Raw genomic sequence first — 21,981 nt, forward strand, 5'->3', positions numbered from 1 at the left:
AATGAATGATCAGCCAGTTATGATGGTACATGCCTTTAATTCAAATGCAGCCTGGTCTATGTGGTGGATTCTAGGCCAGCCAGGGCTGCATAGGAAGACCCTGTCTCAAAAAATAAAAAATAAAAAAGAGATAGTAGGGGTGGTATGATCCCTATACTGAATGAAATTCTCAAAAAAATTTAAATGAAATGATATGATTTCTATACATGGAAGTGGGAATATGATGACTGTATGATGTGCTTTTACATGTGCATGGTGAGTCTGCACATTTATGTACAAATATATGCTAATGTGCAAACAAACTGAACTTGCACGATTTATTCTATTTCAGTGATGTACTTTTTAAATAACTAAATAATTTTACCTTGCATAAGGAAGAAACCAACAAGGCCAGGCTTAGTGAAATATGCCCATAATCCCAGCACTTGGGTGTCAGAGACAAAAGGGTCAAGATATCGAAACTAAAGGATCGTTCCAGTTTCCATCTGCGTCCAGAGCTGACCCTCTGCCACAGTGCTCCATACCCAAACCCCACCTGGAGAGAGCGGGTCTCCCAGGAGTGCTGACACACCTGAGAGCACAGGTGAGACCAGCACTTCTGCTCAAAGTCCTGGCCCAAGAGGGACCTTCCCAGAGCCCTCGGGACACAGGAACCAAAGAGCAGCCTGGGACAAGATCCTTCAGGTTTCCATCTGTGCCCTGAACTGACCCTTTGTCACAGGTCTCCATACCCAAATTCCTCCCAAAGAGAACTGGTCTCCCAGGAGTGTAGACACACAAGCTTACAGGAGGGACAAACCACGGTCACAGACAGCAAGACCAGCTAACACCAAAGATAATCAATCAGATGGCGAGAGGTAAGGGCAAGAACATAAGCAACAGAAACCAAGGTTACATGGCATTATCAGAACCGAGTTCTCCCACCACAGCAAGTCCTTGATACCCCAACGCACTGGAAAAGCAAGACTCTGATTTAAAATCACATTTCACGATGATGATGATACAGGACTTTAAGAAAAACATAAATAACTCCCTTAAAGAAATACAGGAGAACACAGGTAAACAGCTAGAAGCCCTTAAAGAGGAAACACAAAAATCCCTTAAAGAACTACAGGAAAAGGCAACCAAACAGGTGAAGGAAATGAATAAAACCATCCAAGATCTAAAAATGGAAATAGAAACAATAAAGAAATCACAAAGGGAAACAACCCCAGAGTTAGAAAACCTAGGAAAGAGATCAGGAGTCATAGATGCAAGCATCACCAACAGAATATAAGAGATAGAAGAGAGAATCAAAGTTGTAGAAGATACCATAAAAGAGATTGACAAAACTGTCAAAGAAAATTCAAAATGTAAAAAACTCCTAACCGAAAACATCCAGGAAATCCAGGACACAATAAGAAGACCAAACCTAAGAATAATAGGAATAGAAGAGAGTGAAGATTTACAACTTAAAGGGCCAGTAAATATCTTCAACAAAATTATATTAAAAAAATTTCCCTAACCTAAAGAAAGAGATGCCCATGAACATACAAAGCCTACAGAACTTCAAATAGATTAGGCCAGAAAAGGAATTTCTGCCGGTCACATAATAATCAAAACACCAAATGCACAGATCAAAGAAAGAATATTAAAAGCAGTAAGGGAAAAAGGTCAAGTGTGGACCTGGGTACCAGAGATTTTCCACGGAGATCTCTGTCTGGGCCTGGTTCGAGGGTTCTGGCGAAGGGAAGCGAGTGCAGGCAGGGAGATGAAGTCTCTGCCATGCCTTCCAGGTCTCTCAGTAACTCAGAGCTGCTCTGCACTGAGTCAGGTTGGCCTGGGCCTACAAGAAGCTGACTATCCAGTGAGGAGTGCAGCAGTGGCTCTTCAGGAGAGAAGATCTCTTCCCAAGCGTTACATATAGCTCTTGGAACAAAAGACTCAGACGATGGAGTAGTTCTCACGCACCTTTAATTCACTGGATAGGATTTATATAGTTTTGGGGGTGATTCAGGTTTCGACAGCAGGTACCTCTCATTGGCTTGGACTGAGAGTTTGGAGAAAACCTTATTTGCATGTGGGAAGGCTTGGTGCTATTCCTATGTGACTAATAGCCACACACCTCTCCTGTGGGGCCTGTTGGGGCGGTAACTTCAACAGGAGCCAGGGGCCCAGGAGACATGATCGAACACCTTCCATCCCAGGTAGGTGGCTATTATCATCCACTGGGTCCCACCAGGGTTCAAGACCTCAGCTCCACTGGAGACCAGGCTGTCTGTACTCTGCCCACTGCCCCACAGTCAAGTAACATATAAAGGCCAACCTATCAGAATTACACCAGACTTCTCACCAGAGACTATGAAAGCCAGATGATCCTGGACAGATGTTATACAGATCCTAAGAGAACACAAATGCCAACCTAAGCTACTTATACTCAGAAAACCTGTCAATTACTATAGATGGAGAAACCAAGATATTCCGGGACAAAACCAAATTTACACAATACCTTTCCACAAATCCAGTGCTACAAAGGATAATAGATGGAAAAACTCCAACACAAGGAAAAGGCAAGAAAGTAATATTCTTTTAACAAACCCAAAAGAAGATAGCCACACAAACATAATTCCACCTCTAACAACCAAAATAACAGGAAGGAACAATCACTATTCCTTAATATCTCTTAACATCACTGGACTCAATTCCCCAATAAAAGGACAGAGACTAACAGAGTGGATACTCCACAGAACCAAACAATCCTATTAAAAAACGAGAAACAGAGCTAAACAGAGAATTCTCAACTGAGGAAACTATAATGGCCGAGAAGCACCTAAAGAAATGTTTAACATCCTGAGTCATCAGGGAAATGCAAATCAAAACAACCCTGAGATTCCACCTCACACCAGTCAGAATGGTATCCATTCCTCTGTTGAGGGACATCTGGGTTCTTTCCAGCTTCTGGCTATTATAAAAAGGGCTGCTATGAACATAGTGGAGCATGTGTCCTTTTTACCGGTTGGAACATCTTCTGGATATATGCCCAGGAGAGGTATTGCGGGATCCTCCGGTAGTACTATGTCCAATTTTCTGAGGAACCGCCAGACTGATTTCCAGAGTGGTTGTACAAGCTTGCAATCCCACCAACAATGGAGGAGTGTTCCTCTTTCTCCACATCCTCGCTATCATCTGATGTCACCTGAATTTTTGATCTTAGCCATTCTGACTGGTGTGAGGTGGAATCTCAGGGTTGTTTTGATTTGCATTTCCCTGATGATTAAGGATGTTGAACATTTTTTCAGGTGTTTCTCTGCCATACGGTATTCCTCAGGTGAGAATTCTTTGTTCAGTTCTGAGTCCCATTTTTTAATGGGGTTATTTGAATTTCTGGAGTCCACCTTCTTGAGTTCTTTATATATATTGGATATTAGTCCCCTATCTGATTTAGGATCCTTTCCCAATCTGTTGTTGGCCTTTTTGTCTTATTGACAGTGTCTATTGCCTTACAGAAGCTTTGCAATTTTATGAGGTCCCATTTATGACCTCTTTTTACATTAACTGTTAATTTATATTAACTTTTTACATGAACAGTTATTACGTGTGTGTGTGTGTGTGTGTGTGTGTGTGTGTGTGTGTGTATTCCTGAATATTGCCTACTCAGTCTGTATAACGAATATTTACTGTGTAACCTGATGACTGGTATTCAATCCTTAGTAGCCAAGGTGGAAGGAGATAATTAGCTCCTAAAAGTTGTCTAGTGACTTGTACAGGCAAATTGTGGCACATACTCATGCACACACACACATACACATACACACTTTTACAATCATAAAAAACCTACAAATATAGAGAAAATGGATTATGTTACTTACCTAATCATAACTCTTAAATAGAAGCATTTCTAACTGTTCCTTTGATAGAGCAAAACTTCCTTATAGGAACCTACCACCCAGCTCTTAATCCCATTACTGTTACATGGCTACAGCACTGCTTATAATGCTCTAGTTCTATGAGACATCTTTCAGTTCTCCTAATCCACTATGCATCTAGTTTTGGGCCTGTATACAGGTTTATTTCCTTAAACTGAAACACATCTACTCATCCAGGATTCACCTCCATCACAATTCAGCCTTCAATTCACTTCTTCCTCTGTCTGAATTTCTTTTTTAATGTACTTTGTTTTATTAATATATAATGGGTTTCACTGTATTTTCATCTACACACACCTTCTCTCTATAACGGTTACTCCTATTATAAGCATCTAGACCAGTGGTTCTCAACCTTCCTAAAACTGTAACTTCTTAATTCAGTTCCTTATGTTGTGTTGAACCCCAATCATTACATTATTTTCATTGCTACTTCAAAACTATAATTTTGCTACTGCTAAGAATTGTAATGTAAATATCTGTGTTTTCTAAGGGTCTTAAGTGACCTCTGTGAAAGGATCATTTGAACCCCAAAGGGATCACCACCCAAAGGATTAGAACTGCTAATCTATAGAAATATTTTTTATACCTCATAGCTGTTATTATAGTTTGTAATTTTCTGTTTACAGTGCATCAGGACCTGTTGCTTTAATGTTTTAACATCATATTTTTAATATGAGTTCTTAAATGCTTTAACCTCCCTTCTAGCCCACCATCCACCAGAGGTAGTGGGGAAATAAAGGTTATTAGGATATGGCGAAAGTGGGCCTGTTTAGAAATAGTTCTTTGGAGCAAATCCCATCTACTTTGTCAGAAATCAGCAGTTGAGTTCACAGAAGTCAGTAGCAGCAGCTCTAGCCACTTGAAAACACTTCACAGATTTACCAGCAGTCCAGTTCAGTAGTGTCAGGATAGCAAACATGAATCAGGAGAGGTGGCACAACCTAGCAGAAATAGCCAGGCCTCTGCCAAATTGGTACAAGTCAGCGGGAACAACCAGAACCAGCAAGGACACCAGGAGAGTTCTTTGCCATTCCTCTCCTAACAAAGCAAAGATGCTAGACCAACAAAGCATTGCAAAGCTAGCTATGCAAGTCAGCAGTCACTGTCCATTGAGTCCTATTTATACTTCCTCCAAATATCACATGTCTTCCATGAGTCTTGCCTCACTACACGTCTTGCCTCAGCACATAAGTCTGTCTTAGCAAAACTCCATGCGAGCAAAATTCTATATCAGCTGACATCACTTTGACCATTGGCCCTTGTCTGTGGAAGTGACAAGAAGTCACCAGAACACTACCAGAAGTTTTTTGTTGTGTTTCTCTCTATGGAGTCACAAGAAACAGAGTTCACCAATGCCATGTAAGATGAACTAGCACATGTGTGTCATCATTAGTGAAGAATCTTTCATCACACTTCCTTTCACATGCTTGCTTTAGTAAAACATCCTTTCACCTGTGTTTGCTTCAGTGAAACATTCCTCCATGTGTCTGCCCCAGCAAAACACCATCCCCCATAACTGACTTTCCAAAGAAACCATAAAATTCCACTTCTAGGAACCTTCTATGTCTTGTTACATACTTGACAACTAGGAAGAGCTCAGCAAATCTTTGTCAGAATAAATGACTGTGCCTTCATTAGTCAAGGACCTTGCCTTTGACACTGGCTCCATTTTCCTTGCCATTCTCACCCTTGGCATTATTGGCTGTAGATGACTGACCTGAAATGCTAAACCTTACTGTCCTTACATCAATAATCTCTAACCATGGGCCACTTCACATGTCAGTCCTGGAAGTTTGTCTTCTTAGCCTCTAGAGCAGAGCAATACAGTAATAGCCAGATACTGGGGTTGGTTTCAGTGTCAACTTGCCACAAATTAGAATCATCTCAACAGGAAGCGTCACCTGAGGAAGTGTCCTGCCTGTCCTGATTGATGTGGGAGGCAAATTCAGGTTGCAGTCCAACAAAAAGAGTACGGAAGAGGGAACATATCTGTCTTCCTCTGTCTTGGCCTATCCTCTTGCAACCAAATTAGTTTATCCTGCTGCTGCTGCAGCTCATTTCCTCCATAATAGAGCCAGAATTTCCAGGTGTGCCAGATAGTTTTATATCAACTTGACATACTAAAGTTAGCTGAAAGGAGTGAACATCACCTGAGAAAATATATCTGTAAGATCGGGCTGTAGGCAGGCCTGTGGGACATTTTTCCTGATTGAGAGTTGATATGGGAGGACTCAGTTCATGGTGGGCTATGCCACTGCTTAGTTAATGATCATGGATGCTATTAAGAAAGCAACTGGGCAAGCCAGTAGGCAGCACTCCTCTATGGCCTCTGTACCAGCTCCTACATCCAGGTTCATGCCCTGACCACCTTTGACGATGAACTGTGATGTGGAAGTGTAAGCAAAATAAACCCTGTCTAAGTTAGGATTTTACTTCTGTGAAGAGACACCATGACCAAGGAAACTCTTATGAAGAACAACATTTAATTGGGGCTGGCTTACAGGTTCAGAGGTCCAGTCCATTATCATCAAGGCGGGAGTATGGCAGCATCCAGGCAGACATGGGGTGGAGGAGCTGAGAGTTCTATATCTTCATCTGAAGGCCACTAGCAGAATACTGCCTTCCAGCTAGGAGGAGGATCTCATTGCCCACCCCCACAGTGACACACTTCCTCCAACAAAGCCTCACATACTCCAACAAGGCCACACCTGCAAATAGTGCCACTCTCTGGGCCAAGCATATTCAAACCACCACAAACCCTTTCCTTCTCATGTTGATTTCCGTTCTGTTGATTCATCACTAGTAATCCTAAGATTCTTTTGTAGACTAAGGACCAGTGGATCTCCCAAAACATTCCAGGTTTTTGATCCCTGAAGGACTGAGAACTGAAGCTGTCAGCACTCTGAATAAGAGACAACTACTATGTGGACAACTCAAACTTCTGAGACACTAGCATCAAGGACAGAGCAACTACCATGTTCTCAGCCTCTTGGGTGATGCAGCTGTTGTTGCTGTTTTAGCATAAGCTAACTTAACAAATTAATATATGTATATATTCATATTCATCCCACTGGTAATATGTATATACCCATAGTCATTCCATTGGTCCTGTTCCTCTAAAGAACACTGACTAATAATACTCTATCCTTACCATCTTTAAGCGGGGAGGGGATGATGTGGTTTCTCTTAAGGCAAAGTTTTGCTATATAGCTATGGCTGGCCAAAAACTTACTCTCCTGCCTCAGCCTCCTGAGTGCTGGGACTACAGGCAAGTGTCCAAGAATATAGCACTAGTTTTGCTCCTTTTCTGTGAATGTTCAGTCATGTTTACCTTCTTTTTTTCTGAGACAGGGTCCGTTTATGTAGCTCTGGCTATCTTAGGACTCTCCTCATGTAGAATAGGCTGGCTTGGAACTCAGAGGTTCTCCTTCCTCTGCCTTCTAAGTGCTGGGATTGGAGGTGCGTTCCATCATACCTGGCCTTATATTTACCAATTTTAATCTAGCACTTATGGTCTAGCTACTCAAGGTCACTCAAACTATATGTATCACTACTACTACTCCCAAACCCCATATGAAACATATGGCGCTCTTACACCCTTCATCAAATAAGGAAAGGGATTATTTGAGAAGATCTCATTGTATAGTCTAGGCTGGCCTCAAAAATCATTATCCTACTGCCTCAGCCTCCTTTAGTGCTGTACCACAGGCATGTACCACCACATCTGGCAAAGAGATTGGATTGTGGAGTACCTTGTACAAGATCACACAAGTGAGAGATTGGTAGAACGGGTTATTACCAAGGGACAAAGGCTTGAAGGTCAAAGCAGTAATCTAGATGAGTTTATGGTAGACCTGAACACTGTGATCCAAAAATAAAGTCCGACTTACTTCCAGTGTACGTACGACAACATCACAAGATGGACCCAGTGAGCTATGGATGAGGGTAGCACATGATGTGCCTAAAAGAAACCAAAAAAAAAAAATCAGCTTAATATCTTCTATCCAGAATAAAAATGGTTAATAGCCTTAGACATGTGTGTGTATACATATATGTCACTCACACACACACACACACACACACACACACACACACAGAGAGAGAGAGAGAGAGAGAGAGAGAGAGAGAGAGAGAGAGAGAGACAGTGCAGACCTCCAGCCATCTTGTATTATTACTGAGGCCGTTTATCTCCTTGATAGAGAGTCCCCCTGGAAAATCATCCACCTGTACTCTAGGATCGAGGGGGTATATATATTGGTTTTTTGAGACAGGGTTTCTCTGTATAGCCCTGGCTGTCCTAGAACTCACTCTGTAGACCAGGCTGGCCTCGAACTCAGAAATCTGCCTGCCTCTGCCTCCCAAGTGCTGGGATCAAAGGTGTGCGCCACCACGCACAGCTCTGCATATCTTAGCTTCTGTAAACTGCTTACTTACTTGTAATAAGCCTCCTGGGCAGCTGATACCAGGATGTGCTTTTTTTTTTTTTTTTTTTTTTTTACTTTAAAGGCCCTTGCAGCCCCATTGAGGGAACAATAGTGTCAACCAGGCAGACCCCCCCCCCCCGTAGCTCCCGGGGACTGGACCACCAACCAAAGAATACACATGGATGGACGGACCCAGGGCTCAGGCACATATGAGGTAGAGGACAGAGGCATTTGGGCCTGAGGGGGTTTGATGCCCCAATGTAGGAGAATGTCAGGGGGGGAAGATGAGAGTGGGTGGGTGGGAGAGCACGCTCATAGAGGCAGAGGGTCGGGGGATGGGATAAGGAGTTTCTGAAGGGGAAACCAGGAAAGGGGAAAACATTTGAAATGTAAATAAAGAAAATATCCAATTAAAAAACTTGTTTAAATTAATTAATTAAAAAATAAAAATAAATTTAAAAATCAAGGCCCCTTGCTCAAAATGCTTGGGGCTACACTTAAGTCTGGAATACTTGAGTATATGTAGCCCCAGCCTCCAGTAACAAAACTTCCAACTGGCAATAAACTGGATCTTAATGATAATCTCTGGTAGGCTCCCCTTAACAGTGCTCCCCCACATACATTCATTTCATCCCTCACACACGTATCTCCCCCCATCCCCTGCAGGCCTCTTGAGAACCTTTTTTCCTCCCTACCAAAAGCAAACTTTTGAGGCTTACAGACCGGCCTTCCTGCTCCAAGGACCAGGACCCACGCGTAGAAGAACTCACAGAGGAACTGCAGCCTCTCAGCTCCAAGGGACTTCTGGCTGGATGTCTTCTTCGCTCAAGTCCCAAGGTTAGGGAGATTGTACCTCCCAAGGGTTTCTAGAGCCCTGGGGAATTACAGTCACCTAGCCCTGAGGGAACTTTCTTGATTTCCAGGCTGGTTGAATCCAGTAAAAGGGAGAGGGGAGCTTTTCTCAGCCTCCCTGAGGATGCTCTCACTGAGTTTGCAAAACCAATTTGCCCTTTCACTTTCTGCCAGCACCAAAGGGATTCTGCACGAGAGCCACGAGCCACGAGCCGAGCCACGGTCTTGGTCCTGGAGGTGGGGAAAGGGGAAAATGTCTAGGGAAAGGAGGCGGTCCAGAGGGAGGTGACTGGATTGAAAGTTTAGGAGGCTCTGCAGAGAGGGAAGGGGGTGGGGCTCAGAGAGTAGAAAACTGTGCCTAGGGCAGTTTTTTAAATGTAATTTAAGTTTTTACTTATTCACTTTACATCTCGCTCACTGCCCTCCCCCTTCTAGGTCACATGCTCCCACAATCCTCCCTTCCTCCCTCCCCTTCTCTGAGTGGGTGGGGCCCTCCTGAGTGTCCCCACCTACCACTTCAAGCCTAGGTGAGGCTAGGTGCTTTCTCTCCCACTGAGGCTAGACAAGTCAGCCCAGCTAAGTAGAAAATATCCGATATACAGGCCATAACAGGCTTTTGGGATAACCCCTGCTCCAGTTGTTCAGGACCCACATGAAGGCCAAGCTGCACATCTGCTACATATTGCATATATTGTACATTGGGTCTAGGTCCAGCCCATGTATATTCTTTAGTTGGTGATTCAGCCTCTGAGAGCCCCAAGAGTCCATATTAGTTGATTCTGTTGGTTTTCCTGTGGAGTTCCCTATCCCTTTGGAGTTGCAATCTTTCCTCCTATTTTTCCATAAGAGTCTGCAAGCTCCATCTACTGTTTGGCTGTGGGTGCTGTGAGACCCGGACTTAGAGCATTTCTCTCTGGGAGGTAAAGCCCCTAAAACATTCCCCCAAGTTTGTTTTCCCTGATCTCTAAAAATACAGCTAGAAAGAAGCTCTTTGTTCTCTATAGCCAGCAAAAAGCCTTTTTGTTTCAATACCTTACAATCAGAGATGTGATAATTGTAAAAAGACCTAGCCAGGTGCTTGCCTGGCTCCCTGTGCCTAGGACAGCACTCCCCACCCCCCACCTCCCCACCCCCACCCACGTCAGAGAAGAGCTGTAGCCAGACTCCTCCCAACTCCTCCCAATTCCTCACTTTTCCTTTAAAAGCCCCCTACTGTTACCACTGGGGAGCGAACTCCCCTGCCCTGCCAGCGGGGGTGGGGTGGGGGAGTTCATCCTCAGCCAGCTGATAATAAAACCTCTTGCAGTTTGCATCAGGTGTGGTTTTCTCTCAAGTCATTGGGATGTCGGCCAGCTCATCCCTGGACTTGAGTGGAGGCCCAGCTTCGGGGGTCTTACAGTGTCAGAATCTGTGTGAGTCAGCTGCTGGGTGGAGTCTCTCAGAGGACAGTTATACTAGGCTCCTGTCTGCAAGCAAAGCAGAGTTATAACATAATAGTGTTAAGGATTGGTGCTTGTCCATGGGATGGGTCTCAAGATGGGCCAGATACTGTTATTTGGAAATCTTCCTACTCTAACAGGATTCCAGAAAGCACCTGGACTAGACCATTTTATCAATGCTGGTGCTTAAACTTGATTACCCCATACTAGAGTTAGCTACTGCTAAGACCCTTGTGGGCAGTTGGTAAGATAGGAATCTGCTGATCTGGATTCCAGAACCATCCTGTTCTAAGGAAGCCTTAATGATCTTTATGTCATATGATTACTGAATGGATTAAATAAGCCACTACATTTCAAGTACTGAACATGGTGTTGGGCACACTCTGAGAAATCCATCAATGACAGTCTTGTGATTTGGAAAGTGCTAAATTTTGATAATCTGCTCATCTAGTTTATGATTTCCATGAGACCCAGGACTGTGTTTCTTATAATGGTTGCTGAACATGACACACAGACAGCACCTGACACAGACACTAACAATACGTGATTTGATGAATAGATGAATGAATGAATAAATGAATGAATGAATGAATGAAGTGGACAATATCTTAAACTAGTGGCTTAACTAAGAGTCTTTCCTCTGCCATGTAAGAAATGTACATGTAAGCCGGGCGTGGTGGCGCACGCCTTTAATCCCAGCACTTGGGAGGCAGAGGCAGGCGGATTTCTGAGTTCGAGGCCAGCCTGGTCTACGAAATGAGTTCCAGGACAGTCAGGGCTATACAGAGAAACCCTGTCTCGAAAAACCAAAAAAAAAAAAAAAAAAAAAAAGAAAGAAAGAAAGAAATGTACATGTAGTAGTTCAAAGAGAAGTCCACAATAGAGGAAGGTGGCATATAGGATAGGTGGGTTGCCCTACCAAATGACTTGCTCCGGCCTTAGGAAATAGAATGTTTTTGCTACTTTCCTATATATGAGAATCTGTCAAACAGCTGATCTGACTTTTAAAATGGAGTTATGTGTTTGTGGCTTGTATATCTAGTGAGTAAAGAAGGGTGGAAGGAGAGGTCTGAATAGGAAATCTCAAAAATAAGGAGAGCACAAATAGCCCACCATGAGGGTGCATAGCTGTAATTCCAGTACTCTGAAAGGAAAGTAAGTGGAGAGTTCTAAACCAACCTGGGCTAGGCAGCAAGACTGTCTATAAACAGCAGCAACAACAAAAGTGTGAAAATAGATGGGGAAGGCAGTGCTCTGAGTGAAATGAAATATGTGTGAAGGATCATTACTATAAACAAAACATCTTAGGCCACTGATAAAGTAACTGTCACATCATCTCCCTCTATGTTGAATTTTAAAGTGTTCGTGATGATTGTATCCTCATATCCCAACATTCTTGGTGGTAGCTATGCCAATTACACTTATATAATTGTATTCACAAAGTTTATTTAATGCAAACTCATACTGTTTAGACAAGAAGAGACCTTGAAATTATCTGTCTAAATCCAGGCACAGTGAGACACATCTGTAATATCAACACTGGAGGAAACTAAGCCAGGAGACTCATGAGTTTGAGGTAAACCTGGCCTAAAAGTAAAACGTTACTCGGGAGCATGCATGATGGCCAAATGGATAAAGATGCTTGTCACAAAACCTAAAACCCTGACTTCAGTCCCTGGGACTTACATGATGGAAGGAGAGAACGAGAACAGACTCCTGAAACTTGTCCTCTGACTCCCACATGTACTCCATAGCACAAGGACATCACACACACAGTGATAAACAATTTCTTGTTTTAAAATTTTTTCATGCTGGAGAGATCCCTCTGTTAAGAACACTTGCTGGTCTTCCAGAGGAACACAGTTCAGTTCCCAGCACCCATGTCTGGAAGCTTATAAAGACCAGCAATTCCATTTTCTGGGCATCTGATTCTGTCTGCTATCCTCCATGGGCACCTTCAGATATCTCTCCCTCCCTCCCTCCCTCCCTCCCTCCCTCCCTCCCTCCCTCCCTCCCTCCCTCCCTCCCTCTCTCCCTCTTCCTTCCTCCCTTCCTCCCTTCCTCCCCTCTTCTCTTGAGCACACACATATAGGGAGAATAGATAGATAATTATTCATGCAATGCAATTTATAGTTGAAAACCTAAGAGGGCAGAACATCTCTCTCCCTCCCTCCCTCCCTCCCCTCTTCTCTTGAGCACACACATACAGGGAGAATAGATAGATAATTATTCATGCAATGCAATTTATAGTTGAAAACCTAAGAGGGCAGAACATTCAGCCCCTGTGATTCTCTGACCTTCTAAATCCATTCCAACCTACTGTTTTATAGGGACTGGTAATAAGGAAAGGACACGTCTAACAATCAGTAGGAGGGAAGGAGAACAAAACTTTTTCAGCAGACCCTGACTTTACTTCCTTTTGCTTCCTACGGCTCCCACTTTTACCTCAGGAAAAATCAAACCTTATAGAAGGGCTTTACTCCATCATCCTGGCATCCCTATACTTTCCAAGTAAGCCCTGCAGGCAATGGCCCACAACCACTCTGAGTCTTAGAAGAATGCCCAGGATTCTCTTACCAGAGCACTGGAGACTGGGAGACTGAAAGGAACAGCTTCAAGGCCATACTGCGTTTGCCCTCTCTCATAGGAAAGCTGTCATCAGTCGATTTCGCTTTGCCTCTGATCATATGGGTTCTGATGATCCAAGGCTTTTTAACCATTTTCCTCAGAATAGATCATAGAAAATAAAGCCAATTCATAGTGTGTAAGTAGAGTAATGGAACACTCTCTAACACACACAGCAGTCATAGGGACTTTTGGAGGGTGAAAATTCTTCATATATGGCACAAGAGTAACCCAAATCTACACTTTCTGACTGCTTTTTCCCCCTTCATTGAATCTAAAAGCAATTCATTGTATCTTGACCACTGTACCAGTTAGGCCTTGGGTTTAGTGTCTTGCCTTGTGTATTTAACAGCTGCTTGCTATAAATTTCACACTTCTGGTACATTACAGCACCTTCCTTTATCCCTGAAGGAGCTGAGCTGAACAAAAAGATGTAAATTATAATGGGTTGTTTCCTGCCAGTCTGCATCAAAAGGAAAGTTGCATTTTCTGGGTTTTCTAATCTAGCTGGAGATGTGGCAGATCTGCTCTGCAGTGTGTTATGAAGTCTGCTTCTCAGATAGCAGTTTGCATCTCTATTCCATCATCTGAAAGATCCATTTTGTTCCAAAATATGTCTACTGTAAGCATGTCACCACACTGCCAGCTGATAGATTATTTAGTTTTTTTCTTTCTTTTCTTTTTTCTTTTTTCTTTTTTTTTCTTTTTTTTTTTTTTTGAAGGCTGATTTCAAGCTTCCTATTCTCCTGCCTCCACCTCCCAAGCAGAGATGACAGGCATACGCCACCACATCTGGCTCAGCTGACCCTTGAAAACCTGAAAAATTAAAAATTTGCCCTCCTTACCTTGGCACAACTGAATCATATCTATGCAATTGATAAGAATGTTACTTCCCATTCTCAATGCTGTGAGAAAATACCTGATAAAAGCAATTTAAGAAAGGGCTGTTTCTGACTTACTAGAGGATAGAGACCATGAAGGTAGGGACGTTATGTCAACAGAATTTTGAGGCAGTTTGTCCCATTGCATCCACAATGAGAAATGAGAGCAAGAAACACAGTCCTCAGCTAGCCCTCTCCTTTGTATTTAGTCTGAAACCCCAACCTATGGAATAGTACTGTTCAAATTTACATTGATTCTTGCCTGAAGTGGAAACTTAAGGGTTCTTTGGAAAGTCATGCATCAGATGATGTGTTTGCTAGGGTAAACATGTGAAGGAATGTTTTGCTGAAGCGGACATAGATGAAGGCTAAGGCAGACTCGTAAAGGAATGTTTTGCTGAAGCAGACACAAGTGAAAGGATGTTCTGCTAAAGCAAGCACATGAAAGGACATGCAATGAATGATTCTTCACTAACTACACGCATGTATTGGTCCACCTTATGCTGCATAGTTGAGCTCCATTTATCGGGACTTCATAGAGAGAATCACACCAAAACAAACAAACAAACAAACAAACAAACTCAAAAAACCAAAACAACTTCTGGTGGTGTGCTGCAGCTTCTTGCTACCTCTGCTGCCTCGGGCTGATTGTCATATTGGCAGATTGATGTTAGCTGAGGCAGACTCATGTGCTCAGGCAAGACACATGGTGAGGAAAGATCCATGAAGGACATATGCAATTTGGAGGGAGTATAAATAGGACTCAACAGTGACAGGAGCCTGCATAGCTAAACACTTCTTAGTCTCCTATCTGCCCTGATCTTTGCTTCACTGAGAGAGGCACAGCTGAGAACTTCTCCTGGCATCCCTGTTGGTCTGAATTCCTCCTGCTGACTTGTGCCAATTCAGCTGAGGCCTAGCTGTTCCTGTTAGGTTGTGTCAACGCTGCTGTTGTCCCGACACTAGACTGCTGGTGAATCTGTGAAGTATTTGCAAGTGGATCAAGCTGCAGCTGCTAACCTGTGAACTGAACTGCTGATTTCCTAACATGGAAGATGGGATTTGCTCCAAAGAACCATTTCCAAACAGGTACACTTCCCCTGTATCCTTTCTTTTCCACTAGCTCTGGTGGGTGGTGGGCTAGAAGGGAGGTTAAAGCATTTAAGAACCATCATTAAAAATAAGGTTTGAAGAAATTAAAGTTACACTTCCCACTTCAATTGACCCCATGCAGAAACTTCCATAGACATGTCCAGGTATTTGTGATTCTAGATTCTGTTAAATTTACAACATTAATACACAAGATAGGGGTATATAATTTGCCAGCATTCTTCTAGTAATACATTATTGGTGACTAATTTATCAATTCTTCCCCAATTGTTCCCTGATTTAAGAAGCCTGGTTTTAGGACTGGAGAGATGGCTCAGTGGTTAAGAGCATTGGCTGCTCTTCTAGAGATCCTGAATTCAATTCCCAGCAACTACATGGTGGCTCACAACCATCTGTGATGTGATCTGATGCCCTCTTCTGGCATGTAGGTGTACATGCAGATAGAGTACTCTGTAGGGATAATTTTTTCTTTTTTTTTTAAGATTTATTTATTTATATGTAAGTACACTGTAGCTATCTATCCTCAGACACTCCAGAAGAGGGCATCAGATTTCGTTACGGATGGTTGTAAACCACCATGTGGTTGCTGGGATTTGAACTCAGGACCTTTGGAAGAGCAGTTGGCACTCTTAACCACTGAGCCATCTCACCAGCCCCGGGATAATTTTTTCAACCTAATTTAATAAGGGTTCAACCTCCCATCTAGCCCACCACCCACCAGACGTAGTGGAAAAGAAAGGTCATTAGGATACATTCCCCAAGAATCCACAATGCACTACTCTCTATGATACATCTTGGTAAGAGCTTCTACTCTCATCTCTGTGTGTCTAAGAAATATTTCCTTTCTCAATTACTAATAACTCAGCAAATTCAGAGATCTAAAACTATATGGGGGAATTATTGAACTATATACTTTATTATAAATATTAACAATATTTTTGATCTAGCTCTCTTGCCCCCTTCCCAGTAGTGAAAAGAATGCAAGGAACATAATGGGGAATGAATGTTTCTTTTTTTGAGTAAATGCTTCTTAAGTGACCAGACCAAATAAGTCACAGGTGTATACTGTGACCAACAGTTATTAAAAGACAACTTTGATCCTCCATGCAGGGAAATTCACAGCTAGCATGCCATACATGTTGCTCAACTATGTATGGTACAAAGTCACTGACATTCTGGGACTGCTTCTGTTCCTAGGTAGGTGTGATGGTTTGTATATTCTTGAACCAGGGAGTGGCACCATCTGGAGGTGTGGCCTGGTTGAAATAGGTGTGTCACTGTGGGTGTGGGCTTAAGACTCTCACCCCAGTTGCCTGGAAGTCAGTCTTCCACTAGCAGCCTTTAGATGAAGACGTAGAACTCTCAGCTCTGCCTGCGCCATGACAGCCTGGATGCTGCCATGCTCCCACCTTGATGATAATGGAGTGAACCTGTGAACCTGTAAGTTAGCCCCAATTACATGTTGTGTTTTATAAGACTTGCCTTGGTCATGGTGTCTGTTCACAGCAGTAAAACCCTGACTAAGACAGTAGGGGAACATGAAGGACCCTTGCTTTTTCTGCTATCACACTGAATGAAGCTGGATTTTCTAAAAATCACAACATACACACATGTGCATGCTTTATCAAAACCTTAGTTGTAGACAACAGCTTCATATTTAGCAGTCATTCAGGCTAGTATTAAAGCATTAAACGCCTTGTGTTTCAAGTTTCTGTCTCCTTTGTGTATTAATTCCTTTGTCTTTGAGCTATGCATCCTTGATCTGACCACTTTCTTCAAGACATTTCTCTATTACCTTTGACTGATTCACTCCATGTTACATGACCCTTTAGTCTCATTGCAATGGTAACCCAGGTCCAAGGAACCTTTTAACTCTCTCAGACTCCTCCTACAGTCCAGTTGTTTAACAGTAAGTCCATCAGCTCACTTCATTGTGATCATGTTCTGGTCTTAATGGATTCTAGCAACGGAGGTTAATCGTTCTTTAATTCTTGCCTTCTGCCACAATATCTGAAGCTAGATGAATTGAGTTCCCTTGGTCCTTCATTTCATTAGATGTATTAACTATATACTTCTCCTAAAATCAAATTCTTCATGATTGGACCTCAAATGTAAGACCTTCTAGATCTTCAGTTGCTGAGCTCTCAACCAATTACATGCTTATTGGTACATACAAGTCCTTCCACCCTGAGTCATTTACCAAATTCTGGAAACTCATAACCATCATTTATTCTTTCCCCCACTAAATTCCAATGAAAGACAACCAACAACTCATGAATACATATATATTTATTTAATTCATAATATAGCATTTGGATGGGTTGGGATCTTTAGAGAAGGTAAGACTGTGTAATCCACAGATGTTCATATTTCTGTTACTAGGAGAGACACTATTGGTCCAGAGCTCCCAGTACAAACAAGCCTGGGGTAAAGCATTTGATAAAAAATAGTCCAACAATAGTCTAATAAATATTCTAGCCAATAACAATAACACAGCATATTTCTGAAGCTGGCAGACCACACCATAAAAGGCAGTTCTGCCTGACCTGATGGCAATAAATCTGGCCAACTTGTAATACACAGCCAAATACAGCCCAATGGCTCTAAGGCTGGAATTGGCTTCAGGAGCTACAAGTAAGTGTGGGAGTGGTTCATGTCTACCTGCCTCACATTTTCCATTCCTTGATAGAAGGGGTTCCAGCATCTAAGCTTGTTCAAAAGTCCATCCATGAACTGATCCATCCAGGTAGTCATATACAAATATGTAAACTGAGAGAATTCACCTAGAATGTCTGAGCTGAAAAGCATATATAAGTGATTTTGTTACAATATGAACTTCACTGCATCCAAAGACACACAATGGAATTACATAATAAAAACACAACCAGATGCAGTTATTCTTATAAGTAGCAAGAACATCAATGTGGCATTAAATTTTCTTTTGTAGTCTCAAAACAAGCTTAGCTTCAGTTTGTGCTTTCTTTAATAAGACAATATAAAAAGTGGAAACAAGCATAAATTGCAGACAGAAAATAGTTTTCTAGGAGAAAAAGTTCTGAATAGTTAGATCGAGTAAAGCAACAACAACCATGTTTATGGAATTATCTTTCTTGAAGATGTTAAATGGTCATGTTCCATTTGTGCAACTGGCTTTAGCTAGAGTTATCCTCTGGTCCCTTGCCAGTGTTCTATGAAAGTCTTTTAAGTTTACTGAAGTAAATATCTGGAACTCACCATAGCCCTCTGAGTGATTTGCCACCATTTTGTTTCTTGGAAGGCATTACGTGCCTCAGAAGCTAGCATTTCAGAGTCAAGCTTTATTGCTTCCCACAAACCTCATTTAATTTTTCAGTTTATTCAGTAGGCTTAACTCTGCCTGTAATAAAAACTTAAATCTACCTTCAAGAACAACGTTCATTGAAGTTCATGAAAATATGAAATGTAACTGTAGAATTATACCACGTGCTCCAAAGACAATTCTCCATGATAACTGCCAATCTGGAACAATGTTCATTTGTATGTATAAGCCCTGGTACATTTACAAAATAATAGCAATACAGACTAAAGTAACCAACTTGCCCCCAAGAATAACAAATATCACAAATGGACATCACAGTCAAACAGCAATTAGAATTATTCATTTCTTCGTTCATACATTCTTTCAACAAACAGCCAGCCAACTACTTTGTTCCAGACACTGTTCTGGGTCTTAAAAATACAACAACAAAAGCCACAGTGCTTACCCCAAGGTAGTCTCATTCTAGGAAAGATTATTATTCTACATTAAACTTTGTGTGATTCAGAATAACCTGAGAAGCTTGTCTCAAATGTAAGTTTCCTTATGTTCATATAGTTTAATTAAGTAGATCAGGGGCAGGGGCCAAGAATCAATTGTTTTAAGGAACAAATCACTAACAACACTTCTAAAATGGCTCTTTACAGGATGGCATTCTGAAAACACTTCCATATTATTGCTGGGTGGGGAGGGTGCTCAGTGTGCCAGGGGAGTGCCACAGGGAGCCACAAATGCCAATTCCAGGGGTCACTAGTTAGCTGAGAGAAGATGGGATGAGCAAAGGTAGTCTAAGCTGCAGTCCATAGTAAAATGAGTAGCTAAAGCTTTGTTCCCAGGACTAAAATGTAAAGAACACAAAAACAAATGAATGGTGTTGGAGAAGAGATGAACGTTGGTGGCACACATAGAGAATGCCAGGTGCTGTGCTCCGTAACTGATACGCACTAATTTTTTTTTTTACAGCTTTACATCATAAACTGGGGATCATTTTACAGAAGAGGAGACAGGTTTGAAGAAGTGCTTTCCTGAGGTCACACTGTTAGGTAAATGGCAGAGAAGCTAGGGCTATTTCAATTACAAGGCTGGGAGTTTTATCATACCACAAGCCAACTACCAGCACTGTTGAATTTTACTGAAATTGTTCATTTCCTGATGAGCTATAAGGTACATATAATCTTTGAAGGCAAAGAACCTGACTTTGCTACCTGGCATGTAAATCTAAGTCTTTCTTTTGTATTGGCACAGGTCTTGCTTTTTTTGTGGTAGATAAGCAAACAATCTGTAAGGATCATTAGGTAAGATTTACAGAGATATGTTGTCTCTTGTGCATTAGAGTGAGGCATTTGACACCAAGGTCTGCATTCTAGTAATATGTGCATTCTTGCAGCAGTAATGTGGCATCATTGAACAAATGAATAAATAAGAATCCACCATGCTAGTAGAACGAGGGGCTAACGTTTGACACTGTATCAAGGCTACATACAATCCAGGGAATGACTACTACTATCATTTAACAATTACACAGTACTAATCATTTTACAAGTGCCAAGACGTAGTTTTGGCTCCTGGAAGAAGGTTCTATTTCTCTGGCATTTCCAATTAATCTCTGCAACAGAAATGGTGAAATCACAGGCTGTGAAGCTCAACTTCTGTGATAAAAACGAGGATGGAATTTATGTTTTTATTTGTCATAGAAGGGATGCAAATGAATGAATAGTATAAACAAAATTCCAAAAATAATGAGTATTGAACTTATCAAGGAAAACAGCATTTCAGTGCTTTGTCTGAAAATATAAGTACATTTGTATACATATAGTTGTTGAACCTGTAACACTCCGTTCTTACTGTTCAAGTAAGGTGAGTTCTGAAGAAACTCCATTATACAACTCTATTCTTAAGCCTAAGTCTAGTAACTTTGTATTTGAGAATAACAAAACTATATTTCTTTGAAATAGTCTATGATAATTTTTAACAATTTAGATGAATCTCCTCCATTAAGCAGTATCAATGAAATTATGCTACACGAGACACTTCTATACCAGAATCAAATTTCTATGTAGCATTAGCATCTCTTGTGCAATCTTGTCCCCAGATCTCTCCTCATCTAACCAAGAGCTCTTCTCACTTCCTGTGTCTTGATTGTATGTGTTTGTACATGAGGCAACAGGGAAGAAAGAACAGCTGTAAGGGAAGGAGACTGGCTAGCCATGATGGTTTTACCTAAGAGTTAGGAATGGACAGTGTCATTTATTTTCCTTTTCCATATATTTCTTATTTAAATGGGCAAATTAAGGTTTATTGTGTATACATAATAGATAAAAATTATCTGCATTTTGCTCATAAAATGAATTCAGTCATTTTATATATTATATATGCACATATATATTGTTCTCAAAACACCTCATTTATTAGTTTATTAAAAAGTGACATATAATAAATGATAATTTGACACTGTGCAAATTCTACCTGGTCAAACTAGCCATTACTAGAAGGGCTAATTCCTAACAGTATCATTTATACTCCCAAATCACTGGGAATTTTAAATTCTCCAATGACGACAGAGATATTCTCTAGAATTCTTCCCTGGTGGCACAAACCCAGACTATTCAGATTAATTTGTTCTGAGTAACTCAATACATGAATTCAAACATAAGTTTTAATGCACAAAAAATTAAGTCTACGATATCTAGTTATTTCGAGTGCTTCCAATGGACTTTAGTGTGCATCTCATATATGGAGCACTAATGTAGGCTTAAGAGGGGAAGTGCTGAACCGAAGAGCCAGTGACTCACATGCTCTCTTGACACTTAATGGCAAGCTTTCATCCCTGAAACATAAGGGGATTCTTGAGGCCTGCAGTTGCATTCCTGCCGCTCAGGATAATCAATAAAATCAGGGGCAGGCAAGCCAGAAAGAATCATTAGGGATTTGTTCCAGATTGTGAATGTTGGACAAACTGGAAGAATGAAGGTAACATCAAAAGTATGAAGATGGAGAGAGTTAGCTGGGTCATAGAAAGACAGCATGTTGTTGTCATAATCCAGGAGGACGCCTAGACGCTTCAACTGTGGGGGCACATCCACCAGCATTTCCTTGTTGTTATGCCGAACCACGAAGTTACTGTTGCATCGAGAGAAGACCCAGGAAGAGGCATTCTTGCCAATCCATTCATTCTTTGGAGCTGATTTGTAGGCAATACCAATAGCATACCTAAGACAGTGGAGAAGACAGAAACATGTATTAACAATAGGAGTTGTTTAGGGTCTAGGAGTGACTCACTATGTGCTTCTTCTTCCTTAAAGCGTTTATACTTGCATGCAGAATGCTACTAAAATCAGAGCCTATAAAGCCAGCAGCTAGAGTGATACAGCACTTCCCATCTCCTAGCCCAATGTATTTTCCAAAATTTTATCTTCTAAAAACTGGCAAAATTTTCTAGGACTACTTCTT

The 21,981-nt window shown here is 41.6% G+C and overlaps 1 protein-coding gene across 3 annotated transcripts in view; it reads right to left on the reverse strand.

The window, feature by feature from the left end:
- Positions 1–17,528: 17,528 nt before the first annotated feature.
- Mid2 (midline 2) overlaps positions 17,529–21,981 on the reverse strand; it is a 98,524-nt gene continuing 94,071 nt past the window's right edge. For all 3 annotated transcript variants that reach the window (XM_029473305.2, XM_021153074.3, XM_021153072.3), the window contains exon 10: positions 17,529–21,741. In XM_029473305.2, the coding sequence (XP_029329165.1) occupies positions 21,339–21,741 (403 nt within the window). In that variant the 3' untranslated portion in view covers positions 17,529–21,338. The remainder of the gene's footprint in view (positions 21,742–21,981) is intronic.

The sequence above is a fragment of the Mus caroli genome, unplaced genomic scaffold (genome assembly GCF_978045245.1).
Source record: "Mus caroli unplaced genomic scaffold, Mus_caroli_1 scaffold_5, whole genome shotgun sequence".
Classification (NCBI taxonomy): Eukaryota; Metazoa; Chordata; class Mammalia; order Rodentia; family Muridae; genus Mus; species Mus caroli.